The sequence below is a fragment of the Caenorhabditis elegans genome, chromosome III (genome assembly GCF_000002985.6).
Source record: "Caenorhabditis elegans chromosome III".
In the NCBI taxonomy this organism is placed as follows: Eukaryota; Metazoa; Nematoda; class Chromadorea; order Rhabditida; family Rhabditidae; genus Caenorhabditis; species Caenorhabditis elegans.
In genome coordinates this window covers 9,851,043-9,867,821 of record NC_003281.10, presented here as the reverse complement: position 1 = coordinate 9,867,821, position 16,779 = coordinate 9,851,043, and the positions used below count along the sequence as shown (strand labels likewise).

The following is a 16,779-nucleotide window of genomic DNA, read 5'->3' as shown; positions in this document are numbered from 1 at the left end:
TTAAATATTCTCAATTTACGTTCTTTTTTTTTCAGCCTGACGGGTCAATGTCTTGTCGGGATTGCACAAGGAAAGGAGGATGTGTATACACAACATTTTGGGTGAGTTTTCATACTTGGAAATGTGAATAAATGTATGAAAACTGAAAACTGAAAACTGACACCAAACACAAGAGGGGAAATGAAAATAATTGAATGTAAAGTGAGAAAAGAGGAAACAAACGAGGAAAGAATCAAGAGAAGGCTCCAAATGAAAAGGCGATTCTCTGTTTCCGTCACGAAATTGAATTGTATGCCCTCCAGCATTGACTCTGATTCAATTCGGGACTCGTTTTCTTTGACAAGACCCTCATTGACAGTGGAATATCCTTGTCAAAATGAATCTTTGATGATAACAATCAAAATTGCGAAACGAAGTGATATCTACAGGCGTGTGGTTGCGGTTGCGCATTGTGTGTGTGGCCGAACATGACCCAAATTGAATTGTGACTATTACTAACTACTGTCTCTGTGTTTACTGCGCCTTTCTACACAGGCATACATTGTTATTTTATGGTGAAGAAGACCACGGCAGATATTCCTTGTACTACTAACTTCTGATTTCCTTAAAAGCCAATGTGTGATGTATTTGACAAAGTCAAGTACAAACTTGATGATATTTTGCTCAAGTACAAAGTAAGAAGCGTAATTTTTGCCTTGATTCTCTCGAAATTGCTCTAAAAATCTGAATTTCATAATTACTAAAACATCGGAAAATGATATATTTAAGCTGAAATCCCGAATTTTGTAATAATAATTTATGTAAATTTAAAGCCGAAAGTTAATCTTTGACGCTTTTAATGTACTAAAGTTAACGAAATAATATGAGATAACAATACAAATAAACCTATAATCAAATAAAAATCACTCGAGTCTAACTAATAAAGCAAAGCAAAAAGGTTCTGATTGGCATAATTTTAAAACAAAGAAAAATATTTTAACGCGTTTTCGACAAAAATAATTATTTCTAACTTTTATGAATGCCAGTAAACTTTCCGTAGGGTAATTGACTATTATATTTTCTCTTGTAATTTTAATTAATTCCAATTTCAGCTGGTCCGCTTTCTTCCCGTTGTACTTGTCTCGCTGGCAACCGGCTGGGGAATTTATGCCTACACTTATGAACTTTGTATTTGTAAGTTTTTCATATTGCACGAATTTTCATCGATTTTTCATAGTTTTTTCAAACAAATCATGACAAAAATTACGAAAATTCGATAAAATATCATCAGCAACGAGAGGCTTTATTCCAAATTATCCCAATTTGTTTTGCAGTGTCGATCGATAATTGGCCTCAACGGATTATCTACTTGTTTATATTCTATGCACTTCTAATTCTCTTCTATACGTCATATCTCCGCACGGTTTACACAAAAGCGTGGAAGCCACCACAAAAGGTTTGTGATGCAAAAAAACTATTTAAAAATCGAAAATTGCAGTATTGCATCGAGGGAGCTTCCAAGGCGACATATGAGTCTGTTAAAGATGACGAGAGACAATTGCAGCTATTTCTTTCTGATATTGCTAGAGAAAGAGATTTGACACTTCTCGTTCGAGGATTTGATCATGGAATTCGATTCTGTGATAAATGTTGTTGTATCAAGCCCGATCGATCTCATCATTGCTCAATGTGTGAACAATGTGTTTTGTTAGTATTAATCGGAATTTTCCAATTAAAAAAAAACTAAATTTGTTTACAGAAAGTTTGATCATCACTGTCCATGGGTGAATAATTGCGTCAATTTCGGAAATTACAAGTATTTTATTCTATTCTTGGCGTAAGTTTTTTCGTTGCACCAGTATTTTAAGTGGTGTCATTTAGAGATTTTTTTTAATTAAAAAAATAAATTTTTAAAACAACACAATTTTTTAGGCTCTCAAATATTTATATTAGCCAGGCGCAAAATTTTTCGTGTTTTTATTTTTATTTTCAGGTACGGTTTCATATTTTGTATCTGGATTGCTGCAACAACTCTTCCATCATTTATCGATTTTTGGAGACATGAATACGATATGAATAAAAAAGTAATAAATATAGAATTTCTGTGTATTGTGCAATAGTAAACCTCTTTGTGATTCAAAAAGTGACGAAAAGATGCTGTCATTTTATAGCAATACGACAGCATCGACTCGGTAATTCAACGCAATCTGAAGCACTTACACACAGTTCTCTCGGTTCTCACTAACTTTTCTCACCTCACTCAATTACAGAAGAAGCAGCAGCAGATAAGTTTATTTTCAACTCTGAATTGATATTATTACAGAATGGACGATTCCCTTTGGTATTTCTTCTGTTTCTTTCGTGCATGTTCTCACTGTCACTCTCATTTCTATTCTTCTATCATCTTTATTTGACTGCCAAAAATCGAACGACTGTTGGTGAGTTCTTATTGATTAATTTTAAATTTTAGACATTCCAAAAGCAATATTTCAATATCAAAAAGTTTAAATAAAATTAATTTAGTAAAAAGTTAGCTGTAAAAAGTTTAACAACGCGTTTTTTTAAACTTTGCCTAAATTTTTCAAAAATCCTGAGCCTCTACCAATTTTCAGCCTCATTTTTTAGCCAACCTGATTGTGTAAGACAAAATTAGAATTTTCACAAAAATCGAAAAACGAAAATTTTTAAATTATTTGAAAAATAGCTTCAAAATTTGCCCATTTTCTTGATTTTACGAAAAAACTAAACGGTTTCCTATGGTATTCTTTTGTTTCGATTCTCGCTGGAAAAAAATCAACAAAAAATTTCTATGAAACACTTGATCGAAATTAAGTTTTCTTTCGAATAATGATTTATTTTCCCATCAAGAATCTTTTTTCCAGAATCCTTCCGAGCACCAATGATCGATGGAAAATATGCGAAAGACGCCTTCAACCACGGGATTCGAGCGAATTATCGAGAAATATTTGGATCTCATCCCTTGTATTGGTTCTTGCCAGTTCCTAGCTCGTAAGTTATTTGATCACAAACTACTTTTTAATCTTTATGTTTTATGTTGTGAAAAAGCATTTTAGTTGTAGAAAGTTTTTGTTACGGTGCCTAACTTTTAATTAATCATCAGCGCAAGCCTCGTTTTCAAACACTCGTCCTTTTTGCCTAACCATTCCATCCACAATCATCACCTTTTTCACACCCTCAATTCATTTAATCATGTCTCAGCCTCTTCTCTCTCTCTCTTTATTTTACCCATTATTTCCCTTCTGCTATTCCTGTAATTTTTCAGAATAGGAGATGGTTGCAAATTCGTGATGAATGATATGACAGCCATGTCAGCTGCTGCCGGAAATCAAGTTTTCGTAGAAATGGGAAATGTTCCGAATGGACAAAGCCATGCTCATCCACCAATAGCTCAACATCATATAAACTTATACTCTGAACAATCATCGTCTGCGAGTGAAAAAGAAATCAAAAGTGTGGATGATGAAATAACTGAAAGGTCACAAGTGTCAACGGCAACCACCGCATCACCGTCGCATGGTTTAGATTTATTTTTAACCTTTTTTTAATTTTTAATTCAGTTTGTTTGAACTTCTATGATCCTGTTGGTTTGAGTTTGAAAACGAGTGCATGACTGATCGGGAAATAATAATAATCGATATAATCGACCTAGTGATTTTTTCGATTATTATTTCCATTTAATAGATGAGAATGAACTATAGTCGTAACTAGTCAACTAACCACCGAATACATTACTTTTGAGACGAATTGCTTGAAACAGTTCCGTATTCAGGATTTAAATTTTATATTCCTTATTTTTTAGTTAAAGTTATGGAAATTAATTTTGAGCCTCACCCAAAATCTAGAGCCTCAACCAAAATCTAGAGCCTCACCCAAAATCTAGAGCCTCAACCAAGAGCCTCAACCAAAATCGAGAGCCTCAACCATAATTTATTTTCTATCTAAAAATAACTATAAACCCCCTAACAATATCTTTTTTAAAATTTAAATTAATATTCAAAATTTTCCAGACTCGGTGACGGCGTAGAATTCAAAAAATGGACAATGGACGCTGCATTAACAACACACGGAAATCGAAATGGACCACTTCGTTATAGTCTTCTTCAACAACGAGATGAATCAGAAATGCAACATTTGTATAGTGAAGATGAGGACGAAGAAGATCTAAATGTTCGAATCGTATAATAGTTTATCTTCATTTTCATATTCTTTTTTCGGGTTCTATAGATCCTTTCCTGTCACATTTTTCTTATTTTTTCACGCTTCTCATCTCACTATGATCTTACATGTCTCTTTGCTCCAAACTATTCCTAACTTCAGGTCGCTCTTTACCAATTTTCATACATTTTCGAATTTTCCACTTTTTAGCTATGTTCTGGAGCAATTTCGAAAACTATGTCATTTCTCCTTTCTCGTCTCCCGGGTTCAACTTTTTAAATTCATTTTTTTCAGTTGTGATTTAATCCTATTTTTAAAAAGTTTTTTGTTGCTTTCAGTTGTTTTTCAGTATTTTGTAATTTTGCTCACAATTTTTTTCAAACAATTTACAACGAAAAAATACAAATTATTTATTATTTAATCATCATCATCTTCCTTAGAACGAAATTTGTCTGCAATCCATCGAGTCTTATTTTGAACTTCTTCCTGTGCCAAATTGAAGCACATTGCAAGTAAAGCCATACCAAACAGTAAATATATACTGGTAATTACTAATTTTTCTTGTGCTTCATCAGTGTTACTCACTGATGTGCTAGGAAATTTGTCTCCGAATCCTAAAATTTTTGGAAATTAATTTTAAAAAAAGAGATGCTCACCAATTGTTGTAAGTGAAATAAAGCAAAAATAGAAACTTTCGAGAAACGTCCATCCTTCCCAAACTTTAAATATTGTTGTTCCAACTCCTAGATATCCAAGCATTGTAAAAACGACCAATGATATTGGAACTGTCATACTTTCCAGTTGAGCTGCTGCTGTTTCACGAACCTGTTAAATGAGAAAGCTCAGGAAAATTTTTATTTAATTTTCCAAAATTTTTATATTTCATCTAGTGCAGTTTAATAGATGTTTTATTCTTGGATTTACTAAACTCATTCAGTAAATCCTGAATTAAAGTTAATAAATTTGCCGAGTACAGTAACCGAGTACGGTAAGCAGTGCGCGTAAGGTAGGGTGTTTGATACGCAATTTCAGATTGTTTCTGTTTTGTTTTCGAACATCTTTCGTAAAAAAGCTTGAAATTTCTTTTTAATCATCAGCTTTTTCTGCTTTATTTTTCTAATTTTTTTCGAAATAATTTTTCGAATTCTTTAAATATAATTTTCCCTTCAAGTTTTGTAAGCTTTTAACGCAATGCTTTACATATTTAGCTTAACACTTAAATCTTCAATAATTTATTGTAAAACCTACTTCCAATTGTTCCATTTCCACTCTTGCAGTTAGTAAGTCTTCAACATCTGCCCCAGCGCCTGAAATTTTTTTGTTTTTTGTTCCTTTCGCTTTGAATCACTGTTCCCTCACCTAAACCAAATGAATCCACTGATGAATCTGCCTTAACACGATGACCTCTTGTTAATCGAGAAACCAAACTGTTTGCCCTTCGAATCTTTGCCGCTTTTCTCTTCTTATGCCAAAGAATAAGACGGAACTTGAGACGAATTGATTGAGCGTAGAGAAACCTGAACGGAAATCTTGTGATGGGTAGTTGGACGCCGCTTCAGATGTGCAGTCATGTCCGAGTGGTTAAGGAGATTGACTAGAAATCAATTGGGCTTTGCCCGCGTAGGTTCGAATCCTGCTGACTGCGAACGTTTTTGTTCTTTTTCTATTTTCTATCGATTATTTGTTCAAGATATAATCGAATTTTTTTGATATATAGGCTGTATTATCTTAGGTTCAAAAATGCAAGGCACAATTTTTCTTTTAATGGTTTTTTAAGTTAGAAAAAGTATTTCGGATTTTGTTTTCTATTTCTCTTCTACCCATACAGTACTTTGAACTAGATGTAGATTATCGTCAATCACTGAGTCTCTAATATACTTCCATTACTGACAATTCTCTATTTTACTTTCCATCTTGCAAGCAGGCACATGACCCCGCGTCCGCTTTCTCTATTCCTCTTTCGTCGAGTATTCGGCACGCAGTCATGTCCGAGTGGTTAAGGAGTTTGACTCGAAATCAAATGGGCTCTGCCCGCGTAGGTTCGAATCCTGCTGACTGCGAATTCTTTTTCTATTTTCTCACCTGAATATTTTTGCCATGACATCTCCGATATTGGTCAAAAAGAGAAGCATAAGAGGTATTCCAATAATCGCGTAGAGCATTGTTAAAGTTTTTCCAATGTAAGTTTTGGCAGCGGTATTTCCGTATCCTGGGATTATCATAATTAGAAAAAAAATCAACAAAAAGCCTTACCAATAGTTGTAATTACAGTAAGACTGTACAAAAAGGCCCCAGTGAATGTCCATTGTGCCTGTTTACCGTATTCTTTTCCATCGTAACCTTTTCGAATTGATAACATACAAACTGTCTTGAATCGTTTTACCTATAAATTTACAGTATTTCTCGAAACGGACCAAATAGGAAACCTACCTCATCTAGAACAGTCTTCTTCCATTGCTTAGAATCTAACCTGTTAACTCGAAATGTTGCATTCCAAACTACATCAACTGCTTTTTCACGAGCTGATTTCACTAGTTCTTGTATCTAGAAAACTATTCCTATCTCTAGGGTTTTAAAGTAATGACTACCTCTGCTTCATGTGGTCCTTCAACAGCTTTGAAAATTACTGCACCAAGTAGAGCGTATCCAACAACCTATAATTTAGTTTTTTTAATTGGATGTTTGAGATGTGAACACCTACAAGTGCACATAATCCAATATGGGAGAAGAAAAATGCAATGATCTTCTTTACTAGATTGACAACACGTGTCACTTTTGATCTGCGATGTCGACGACCCATTTTTTAGTTTCAGCTGTTCGGCATAATCATTTTTCGGGATCTAGGTTTTTATTAGGTAAATTGAAATACGCGGATGTTAATAGACGGTTTTATAATAAAAATCGAGAGTGACTGAAGCCAAAAAAGTACGCCTTCTCAGAGAAAAACAAGAAAAAAGTTTGAGATAGCTGGCACAAAGCTCATGCGAATGTCAAAAATCGGACCGAAATTTGGTGGGCTGTTTGCGAGAAACGAATCATGAAAAATATGTCTCAAGAGACCATCGGAGGGTCCGGAAGAAACTGCAAAAAAGATAGAGAGAAAGCTGTTTTTAGAATTGAAGTTGAAGACATGGAGACATGGATATCAAAAAGAGAGGGAGTGAAGAAGTCCCAACAAATGAGGAGTTGAGAATAGATGGACATGGGAGAGTAACAAAAGAGAGAAAACACATTTCCTGTACATTTCTGCGCTTCTTCGACTTATGTGCTCTATGATTATACTCTTTGACAAAGATAGGCAAACGATAGAACTCGTTTTATGGGATTTTGGAAATAGTTGAAAAGATGTTCTGAAGTCAATTGGAAGAAGTGCTGAAAGAAAAATTAGGGATTGGGAAATATAAGGAATGTGTTGCCGAAAAAAATCTGCAAAAGAAAACACTTTTTTTGGAAAACATAGTTTCAGAGCGTTCACTTAGAGAGCTCCCATGCGGTTTTTGTTTTTTTCTTTCTTTTTTTTTCATTGAGCAACGTTTCTTCGGACCTAAATGAACGTCTCCCTATAGTAAAAGCTGATTCAGTTTCTGAACCTCCACCAAAAGGAGCACGAATTTCTTTAGACGGGTCTCACCGCGACAAAATTATGGTATTTAAGATTTTCAGCTTTTTATACGGCTTTTAGAGATTTTTCTTAATTTTTCGAACTCTTCTTTTCTGGATTCATTTAAAGAAAAAATAGTGTCTTCTGAAGGCACATGCAAACTTTTATTTTTGCTTCAAAAATACAGTATCCGGTCTCGACACGACAATTTTGTTAATTGCGCCTTTAAAGAGTACTGTAGTTTCAAACTTTGCGGGATTTTCATTGATTTTGCGTAGATTTTCTCATGATTTCTCATGATTATGATATAAACTCGTGTGTTTTTATTTTCATAATTGGTTGTTTTTTTTATATATAATTATTCATTTCATCGCAAAACTATGAAAATTCATGAAAATCCGATAAAATTCCCGCAGCAATAAAGTTTGAAACTACAGTACTCCATAAAGGCGCACACCTCCCTGCACTTACCAAACAATTTTCGTCTTGAGACCAGGTGCCATATTTTTGGCGCTAAATTAATTTTTCAAACATTTTATTTCTTGCTAGTTTGTTTGTAGGAGTTTTATTTGAAATTTTTGAAATCTTTTGACCGATCCTATTTTCCACGCATTCGAAATCCATATCTTGCATTTTTGTTTTGCCCTCTATTCCAATTTTCCAGCTTTTAAATACATTTTTCGCCCAAATAAAGCGCCCAGCTTTTTTTCTCCATCTGCGTCTCCACTATTCCCAAATCTCTCGGCAATGCTGTGCCAACGAATAACAACAGCCGTACGTCTGCCAGCTCTCATCCTCGATTCGATTCGTTCCGCTTTTCTTTCCCTTTGAGAAATATTATTTTCATTTTTGAACATTAGATAAATTGTTTTTTGTTTTCAGAAAAAGTTTCTGACATCAGATTTTCTCGGTGTACAACTGCGCGCAGTGAATGCTGAGTCGTGTATGTTTTTTTAATTCTTCATCAACAAAATCGAAAACTAGAATTTCCTCGACCCGTAGTGCAAAATACAAACATTTTCATTGATTTAGTAGAATCATCCAATGAAAATTGTGTCGGTGCAAAACAATTCCACTCACGCGTGTGCCATCATCTCTTTCATCTATTCTAACGTAAATATTCAAATCCTTTCCGTATTCTCACTACAATATATTTTACTCCATTGTAGGCTACAAAAATTGATCAGAAGAGAGGATCCCGCTTTTTTGTGTTTACTTAAATAGAAAATTGATTCATTTATTTCTTATTTTCCGGTTGAGGTTTTAGCGGTACATTCGAATTCTTAAAATTCGACCGGTAGCAACATTTGACGAAATATTAGATCCGTCCTCGCTTACTAATTAATGCTTGGACTCCCTATGCAATTTCAGATTCCCCCTTCCTCTTTTTTATTACACCAATAACGCTCAGCAGCAATCATACCCACATTCACCATTTCCCCACTGTTTCCCTGCTCCCGATTTTTCTCAAGTGACACTCTACACTTCTCAATGTGATCTTCACGTGAACAATTGATAGGTTTTCTCGTTTTTTCCTCTTGTTTTTGCTAGGCTCTCATATAAAAAGTCGAACGGATGAAGCAGATCCGCTAGAAAATATTTTCATTCTGTAAATCATGTCTTCTTCGAGAATTCCTCAATGTGAGAACTCTTCACGATTGTCGGTAAGTATTAAGATTGTCTAAACCCTCTTTTCCATCATCATTCAACGACTTTCAAAGATTTTTTTCCTTATCAATATGATTAAATCGATTGATAAGAAGACGCCTCTCAATCTTTAAAAGTGATCAGACTACTTTGGAACCTGTCTTCGATCACAGTCCATTTTCCAGTGACGTTACAGATATTTATAGATGTGATCTTTTTATATGAAGTACACAGTTGTAGATAATATCGGAATATATATTAGTCATGACGTCACTGTACAAGGACCACCATTATGGTGTTCCAAGGAGACGCTGGTCACTCGATTAGTACAACTGTGTACTTTGATTCTTTCAATGATCACATTCGTACAGTTTGACCTGTCTCCAGTCCCATAGCTTTATGTTTTCATAAAATATTGTTTCTTCAAGTTTTTGATAGGTAATTGTTTAGTTGACATGCGAAGTAGATCTTTGAAACGTACTATCGTCACTTTTCGAATTTTGTTTACCCGAATCGGACAATATTTTGGACAGTGTCTCACTGTGTTCGTTATTTTACTCACTTCGATTCACAATAAACACTCAACGTTTTTTAAAAAATATTTTCCGAAAAGTTGTCAAAGTTTTGATAAATTGGTAATTTTCAAAAGTATGAAAGCTATAATCTGAGTAGTTGCCACGTTTTGACTTTAACCTAAACAATTTCAAAAACAAAATTGAAATGTGTTACTATAATATTTGGTCATTTTGACACTATAAAAAGGGTTTCAACTGTAGTCTACCATTGATAACACCTTTAAACATGAAAATTGATGCAGTTCGCACGAGAAGAGTTACGGATATTTAGCATATTTCGTCAGGTTACGCAGTAGCCTACACAATTGCTTTTTGTTTCGACCAAAGTATCATGAAGAACAAATCTTTGCTCTCCGTCTGTCGTCTCTTCATTCTATTGTATCCATTTATTTTTCATCTTCAAGAAATCGACCTGCTTTTTCTGATATCCTGGACAATGAGTTTTCTCTCATTTTCTCTGATAAGTGTTTCCCTCTCTAGTGTCAACATTTCAACAAACCTCTAAACAACGCATAAAATGTCCAGTTTTTGCTCTAAAATTACACCGTCATCGGCCATAAACTGGTAGCCAGCATACTGTTCAGACATCTACGTCTCTTCATCTCTCGCCTGATAAGAGAACACGGGAGGCGTGGTGGCTGGACGAGTATAAATTAATGGGAAGGAGAAGGGAACCATCTCATTTGACAAAAATATTTTATTTTACTTTTTTGACTTTATATATTATTAGTTGTTTAAATTTCAATCAAAAATTCAAATTTTTTCAGCTTAGTTCAATTTTTCGTTACTTTGGAACCACATCAACAATCGCCACAATGAGTCCAAAGAAGGTTACAATTATTGGATCTGGAAATTGGTTAGTTTTAATATTCATTCTAAACAGGAATTTTGGGCTTTTGTGGACCGACAATACTACAAAATTAACCATGTTCTCCCAATATTTTTCATTAAAAAGTAAATTATTTATCTGAAAATAGCTTTTGTTTTAGTTGAAAAACTTGGAAAAACGCTCAAATTTTCAGGGGATCCGCCATTGCCAGAATTGTTGGAAGCACGACAAAATCCTTCCCAGATGAGTTTGATCCAACCGTCCGTATGTGGGTTTTCGAGGAGATTGTTAATGGAGAGAAGCTGTCAGAAGTTATTAATAATCGTCACGAGAATATTAAGTATCTCCCTGGAAAAGTTCTTCCTAATAATGTGGTAAGTAGTTTTATAAATTTCGATTTTCGTGGAGATCTATTTGTTAAATGAACCAGTAGTTTTCACAATAACCCTAAAAGTGAGAGCCTAAGAATGGTAATTTTTAAAGATAAAATGAGGAATAAAAAACTAAAACTGGCCCAAATTTCATTATGAGATTTCTCTTAAAAAATGGTTTATGGTTCAAAATTTCAAAAAAAAACCCCCATATCTATTCAAGCAAAAATCCATAAACTGATACTTCCCTTTAAATAGAATACTTTAACGAAAATCCATAATTTTTTGGACAATTCTTATTTCTTGATCTTGAAACTCGAATTTCTTTGCATCTTGCAACTTCCAAGCACGTGTTATTTTAGTAAAGTAGTAAACAAAGGTTCGAAGTACAATCAATTCTTCTTTTTTGCAGGTAGCCGTCACTGACCTCGTTGAATCATGTGAAGGTTCAAATGTTCTTGTCTTCGTTGTTCCACATCAATTCGTCAAAGGAATCTGTGAAAAGCTTGTTGGAAAAATTCCAGCTGATACACAAGCTATTTCTTTGATTAAGGTTTCTTTGAATCAATTTTTGAATTTATTGAAATTAATTTTTCGCTAGCTTTCCAAATAATGAAATTCAAATGTGGATAGAATCTGAACTTTTTGAATAATTTCCAAACAAAAATTTAAATATTTAGGGAATTTCCTTCGACAAAACAAATCAGGTAGACGAAATCTCTTGTGCATGAATATATTGATTAAACGTGTTTCATATTGCTCTGTTTGTTTTTCATCGAAATTTCATGAAAAATGCTTTGTGATGTTAGGTTTCATAGCCTATTTTATTAGTTTTTCCATTCATAACTTCAAATATTTTATTCCTCATGTTTTTCAACCCGTTTGGCAACTTCTTGCCTTTTAATTTTTTTTCAAATCTTAATCCCTCTGCTTTCTGAACCTTTTTATTAAAACCAATTCAACCCAAAACAACTATTAATTTTGTTTAAAATTAAACGGCATGGTTCTGGACGTCAAACTAGATTTTTTACTGATTTCCACTCACTTTTTTAATTTTCAGGGAGTTTCAACGGAAAAGCGTGGAGGACTGAAGCTCATCTCGGAGGAAATCAAAGAGATTCTCAAAATTGAAGTCAGCGTGTTGATGGGAGCTAATTTGGCTCCAGAAGTGGCAAATGACAATTTCTGTGAAGCTACCATCGGATGTAAGAGGAAAGCTGAAGATGGACCACTTCTCAAGAAGCTCTTCCATACTGATAACTTCCGAATCAATGTTGTTGAAGATGCACATACTGTTGAATTGTGTGGTGCTCTCAAAAACGTCGTTGCTTGTGCTGCTGGATTTACTGATGGTCTTGGTTATGGAGATAACACAAAGGCAGCAGTTATTCGATTGGGTCTCATGGAAACTACCAAATTCGTTGAACATTACTATCCAGGATCAAATCTTCAAACATTCTTCGAATCATGTGGAATTGCTGATCTCATCACAACTTGCTATGGAGGTCGTAATCGTAAGGTTTGTACATTATTTCAATATTTCTTGAAATATCTCTGAAATTGATTGATTATCAGGTGTGCGAGGCGTTCGTCAAAACTGGTAAATCGATGGCTGAAGTTGAGAAAGAACTGTTGAATGGGCAAAGTGCTCAAGGACCATTGACAGCTGAGGAGGTTTATTTGATGATGCACAAGACTGGATTGGATGCTAAGTGAGTACTAGAAATTATTATTTGCCTCAAGGATACGGTACCTGATGTCGTTGAAAAATTTACAATAATTGAAAAATAAAATTTCGGTTTAAAAAGAATCTTATTTCGCAAGCCTCGCATGTTTTATTCCTCGATATTGCTCTCAATTTTGGGTGAGGCTCACGATTAGAAAAAACGTGCGAGGCTTGCGAAATAAGCGTGCGGTGGTTGCAAAAAAAATCCTGTCTTGAGCTGCATTCTGTTTTGGTGGGGCCTCGAAATTTACTTTTATTTTAAATAGTTTTTCCGTTTATAAAACCTCTTCTTTTTGAAAAATTGTCTAATTATTGCAACAAAAAATATTATTATGCAGCAACATGCAAAATAGAAAGACCGGAAGATGTTGTACTCTTTAAAGGCGCATGCACTTTTGCGCAGCCGCCACTTAAGAATACTTTCGATTGTGTCGAGACCAGGTACCGTATCCAGTATACTGTGAGCTGGCGAATTATTTTGTATTTTTAAATTCTATATTAATAAATTGATTTTCAGATTCCCATTGTTCACAGCCGTTCACAAAATCTGCGCCGGTGAGATGAAGCCTGCCGAACTCGTCGATTGTCTCAGAAACCATCCAGAACACATGTAAATATCATTATAGGTTTCGCAAATTTCAATTAGGATTATTTTCCTTCCTTCCTAAATATTCTTTGTTCGCGTTCTCTCTTCTCATCTTTTTTCACAAATTACGAGTTTATTGAGTTATTTTTTTATTGCGTGGCACTGTGCAATGCCTCGTTCTAGCTGCATCACACGTCCACAAAATTGTATTTTTATAATTATTTTTGTGTCAAAATGAACTTTATTGCAATTTTCGAGATATTTGTTGAAAGCATAACCTATAAAAAATATTCGACGAATTGAAGATAATTGGTCTGCTAATTATTTAGCAGAATCAAGTATGGTCTACTAATTATTTAGCAGAATCAAGTATGGTCTGCTAATTATTTAGCAGAATCAAGTATGGTCTGCTAATTATTTAGCAGACCAAGATTGGTCTTCTAATTATTTAGCAGACCCGTATCTCAGCACAGCGCCACAAAATTGTATTACTATAATTATTTTTGTGTCAAATTGAACTTTATTGCAATTTTCTAGGTATTTGTTGAAAGCAGAACCTAATTTGTGAAACATATGCACCAGTGTGAAAAAAAATTGGTGAAAAGTGACTTTCGGATTGGCAAAAACATTTTCGGGGGTCGTGAAGAAATATCATATCACAGAATACGGAATACGTGGCAATGTTAGGATGAAAACTGAGAAACTCGAACTATTTACATCTACAGGGAGGGTATGGTGAGCAGTACTAAATAATAATAAAAAATGGGGGAAGCTGTTAGAAATTTACTATATTAGGGATGGGCGGCAAGTCTTCGGTATAATGACCCAATTTTTTGAATAAAAAAATAAAAAAATAGAAAAAATTTCGATTAGTTTGAAAATAACATTTATTTTATTTAAAAAGGTTTTCAAAAAAAAAAGTTATTTTCAAACTGATCAAATATTTTTCTATCTTCCATCACTTATGTTTTATTGCCGCCCATCCCTACTTTAAATGCTATTCAACTAGATTGGTAAGGGCATGAAAGGAGTTGAACAAAAAACACGACACGCCTAGAGACGGAATTATTGTTGTTTCTTCCAATAAACATCAAGGAATTCAATAATACTGTCATAGATCATGAAAGTGATTCCGACGTCGAGGCAGACTCGAGAAAGACGAGGTACTGTTCCCTTGTAGAAGCTGAAAATTGTTTTAATAATATAAATCTGGAGTTAATTATTCCAAAACTCACGCGAAGAATCCTTCTTTCTTCCAAATTTGCATTGCACAATCCAAAGTATTCTTGTACTTTTTCGCTTCGAGACCTTGCATACGAGTTTTCACTACATCAATCGGAGTATTTCCATAAACAGAAGCAGCTCCAGCAACTGCTCCCATAAGTCCGACGATTGGTTTTGAGATCGGTTGAGTATTGTCACCACCACGATACCAATCTTTGAGAGTTTCCATTACAAAGAATCGAATCGCTTGATTGGATCCTTGTTTGGCCATTGTTGCAGTAACTCCTTTATATATACCACCAAGTCCTTCTGCTTTTACAATACATCCAACTCCATGCACAAATCCTTTGTATTTTGGTTGAGCAAGTCCTTGATCATGAATAAATTTCACTTTTACAGTTTCCATAGGTGTTACTGCAAATACGGCTTCAGAGAGACCAGCTCCCAATCCACAAAGAAGTCGCATTACTGGAGATAGATTTCCTCGTTCATCTGCTGCTTGAGATTTGAGATATTCGAATGTTCCGAATCTAGAAAATGTATTATTTAGAGCGTTTTTTCGGAAAATTCGAAAACTAGATTTCAATTTTGACAATTTTTCTCTAGTTTTAGAAGTAAATTGCACGCTTTCGTATTTTTTTAAACTACAAAAATTGATACAAAATTTTAAAATTGTTGAAAAATTTCGATTTCCCGGAAAATCAAATGTTCCGAATCTGAAAATTATATTATTCAGAATTTCTGATAATTCCTAGTTATAAACAAGGATGTCACTTCTCCGTTTCTCGATTGCAAAAAAATTCGAAAAATTAAAAAAATTTTTTTTGACCGATCAGTTCTGTTTTGACAGTACGAAAGCGTATTTTCCATACCTGAATGAAGATTTTGGAATAGATCCGTAGAGAAGAACAGATAATCCTCTGTAAAGACCAAAGAATCCATGTCCATTCACTGTTTGTTTTACACAATCAATTGGTCCTCTGAATTTTGGAGTAGCAGACCGTTCATCAAGTTGAAGTTGTGTCTTGACATATTCCGTTGGGAATGTAATACAAATCTCAATACCACCAGTGATTCCTCCAATCACAATTCCACGAACCGTCTTCTCTGAAGGTCCGTATTGCTGCCACATTGACAGAGGCCTGGAAAAGGAAAAAATTAATGTGAAAGTGTATGGAAATTGGCTCACTTGGCTCCGGGCACTGGCTGAATTCCGCTCATTTCTGTGAAGACGTGCGCGCGGAGATGGGGACCCTGCAAAAGATAGTAAAATCAAAAGAATTCAGGAGTAAGGAAGAGAGATTTCGTGCAAAAAAAGAAGAAGAAGAAGCTTTTCACAGATTCAAAAAAGAAGAAGAGGCACACAAACAAAACCGGCAGAGAAAAATGAGAAGGAGCTGGCGGAGATGTGAGGAGAAAGACGGCCGGATGACGAACACGTCAAGGCGCTCATAGGGAGCTGAAGAGCACGAGGGGCGACCGGAAAAATGCAAGTAGGGAAGGAAAACGATGAAAAATGGACGAGGAGAAGGAGAAAGTCTATGCGTTGGCAACTTTTACATCTAAACAAACAAATAAAACTGAACTAGACCATTTTGGATTGTAGTGAACGAATGAGCAAGATTTTAAAATTAACGGTTGATTTTTTGGAATTAAAAAACCAAACTTTTCTCAAGCTTCTAACAAATTTTATAGCTGTTCAAAACCTCGAAAACAATGAAGTAAAATAACGTTACTATTTTTTTTAATGGACTATAATTTACAATTTGAAAAGTTCGTGAAGTGGAAAACTGAAATGCGATCCATTTTCCTCTCAATCAAAGAATCATGCCACTCTCTTCCACTCCACTCGCATCTGAAACCAGAGAACTATTCCAGAGTTCGCCGATAAGACGACTGCATTTTGAGGTGGGGTGAGGTGGGAGAATAAATAAGTTGAAAAAGAATTTTAATTTTAGAATATTCTTAGATTTAAATGAAGCAAATAGTGTTTCGACTTCATGACCTCCACGGGCGAGTCACAAACAAGTGAACCATCGATTGAAAATAACCTATTTTGGAAAAG

The 16,779-nt window shown here is 34.6% G+C and overlaps 4 protein-coding genes and 6 non-coding genes across 19 annotated transcripts; 5 read left to right on the top strand and 5 right to left on the bottom strand.

Moving 5' to 3' along the window:
- Positions 1-29: 29 nt before the first annotated feature.
- On the top strand, positions 30-4,604 carry dhhc-4 (the record flags this gene model as incomplete). 7 transcript variants are annotated; one of them, NM_001027861.6, is made up of 11 exons in its annotated part: positions 36-101; positions 1,092-1,173; positions 1,314-1,435; positions 1,478-1,686; positions 1,739-1,816; positions 1,973-2,063; positions 2,151-2,213; positions 2,303-2,417; positions 2,862-2,988; positions 3,263-3,516; positions 4,008-4,576. In NM_001027861.6, the coding sequence occupies 11 exons, from the start codon at positions 48-50 to the stop codon at positions 4,022-4,024; spliced, it is 1,212 nt and encodes a 403-aa protein (NP_001023032.1). The 7 variants fall into 7 exon arrangements, with proteins under 7 accessions (NP_001255040.1, NP_001122751.1, NP_001023032.1 ...); NM_001027862.5 differs by lacking the exon at positions 36-101 and adding an exon at positions 501-674 and having other exon boundaries at positions 4,008-4,024; NM_001268111.4 differs by lacking the exon at positions 2,151-2,213 and having other exon boundaries at positions 30-101; positions 4,008-4,604.
- Positions 4,494-7,092, bottom strand: twk-48 (Potassium channel domain-containing protein). The gene is made up of 9 exons (NM_001027510.6): positions 6,857-7,092; positions 6,744-6,809; positions 6,586-6,699; positions 6,409-6,538; positions 6,238-6,364; positions 5,515-5,672; positions 5,404-5,462; positions 4,812-4,980; positions 4,494-4,769 (listed from the first exon to the last, which is right to left on the bottom strand). Exons 1-9 carry the CDS (start codon positions 6,953-6,955, stop codon positions 4,573-4,575), a joined length of 1,119 nt encoding a protein of 372 aa, NP_001022681.1. The 5' UTR covers positions 6,956-7,092; the 3' UTR covers positions 4,494-4,572.
- On the bottom strand, positions 5,709-5,858 carry K11H3.11. Its single transcript, NR_052650.1, has one exon. It is a non-coding gene; the product is annotated as an Unclassified non-coding RNA K11H3.11 (non-coding RNA).
- K11H3.t1 lies at positions 5,719-5,800 on the top strand. Its single transcript has one exon. It is a non-coding gene; the product is annotated as a tRNA-Ser (tRNA).
- Positions 6,080-6,232, bottom strand: K11H3.9. The gene has a single exon (NR_052649.1). It is a non-coding gene; the product is annotated as an Unclassified non-coding RNA K11H3.9 (non-coding RNA).
- K11H3.t2 lies at positions 6,134-6,215 on the top strand. Its single transcript has one exon. It is a non-coding gene; the product is annotated as a tRNA-Ser (tRNA).
- A 1,546-nt stretch (positions 7,093-8,638) lies between the features above and the next one.
- On the top strand, positions 8,639-13,743 carry gpdh-2 (the record flags this gene model as incomplete). 4 transcript variants are annotated; one of them, NM_181903.7, is made up of 8 exons in its annotated part: positions 9,303-9,420; positions 10,746-10,834; positions 11,001-11,181; positions 11,591-11,731; positions 11,859-11,885; positions 12,239-12,697; positions 12,754-12,890; positions 13,422-13,743. In NM_181903.7, 8 exons carry the CDS (start codon positions 9,373-9,375, stop codon positions 13,516-13,518), a joined length of 1,179 nt encoding a protein of 392 aa, NP_871632.1. The 4 variants fall into 4 exon arrangements, with proteins under 4 accessions (NP_499188.2, NP_871632.1, NP_001122709.1 ...); NM_066787.8 differs by lacking the exons at positions 9,303-9,420; positions 11,859-11,885 and adding an exon at positions 8,639-8,699 and having other exon boundaries at positions 13,422-13,742; NM_001129238.4 differs by lacking the exon at positions 9,303-9,420 and having other exon boundaries at positions 10,794-10,834; positions 13,422-13,518.
- A 244-nt stretch (positions 13,744-13,987) lies between these two features.
- Positions 13,988-15,968, bottom strand: K11H3.3 (Putative tricarboxylate transport protein, mitochondrial). The gene is made up of 4 exons (NM_066786.7): positions 15,904-15,968; positions 15,587-15,856; positions 14,726-15,244; positions 13,988-14,673 (listed from the first exon to the last, which is right to left on the bottom strand). Exons 1-4 carry the CDS (start codon positions 15,933-15,935, stop codon positions 14,556-14,558), a joined length of 939 nt encoding a protein of 312 aa, NP_499187.1. The 5' UTR covers positions 15,936-15,968; the 3' UTR covers positions 13,988-14,555.
- Positions 15,969-16,026: 58 nt separating this feature from the next.
- Positions 16,027-16,162, top strand: K11H3.10. The gene has a single exon (NR_052648.1). It is a non-coding gene; the product is annotated as an Unclassified non-coding RNA K11H3.10 (non-coding RNA).
- On the bottom strand, positions 16,028-16,163 carry K11H3.13. Its single transcript, NR_052647.1, has one exon. It is a non-coding gene; the product is annotated as an Unclassified non-coding RNA K11H3.13 (non-coding RNA).
- Positions 16,164-16,779: the final 616 nt, after the last annotated feature.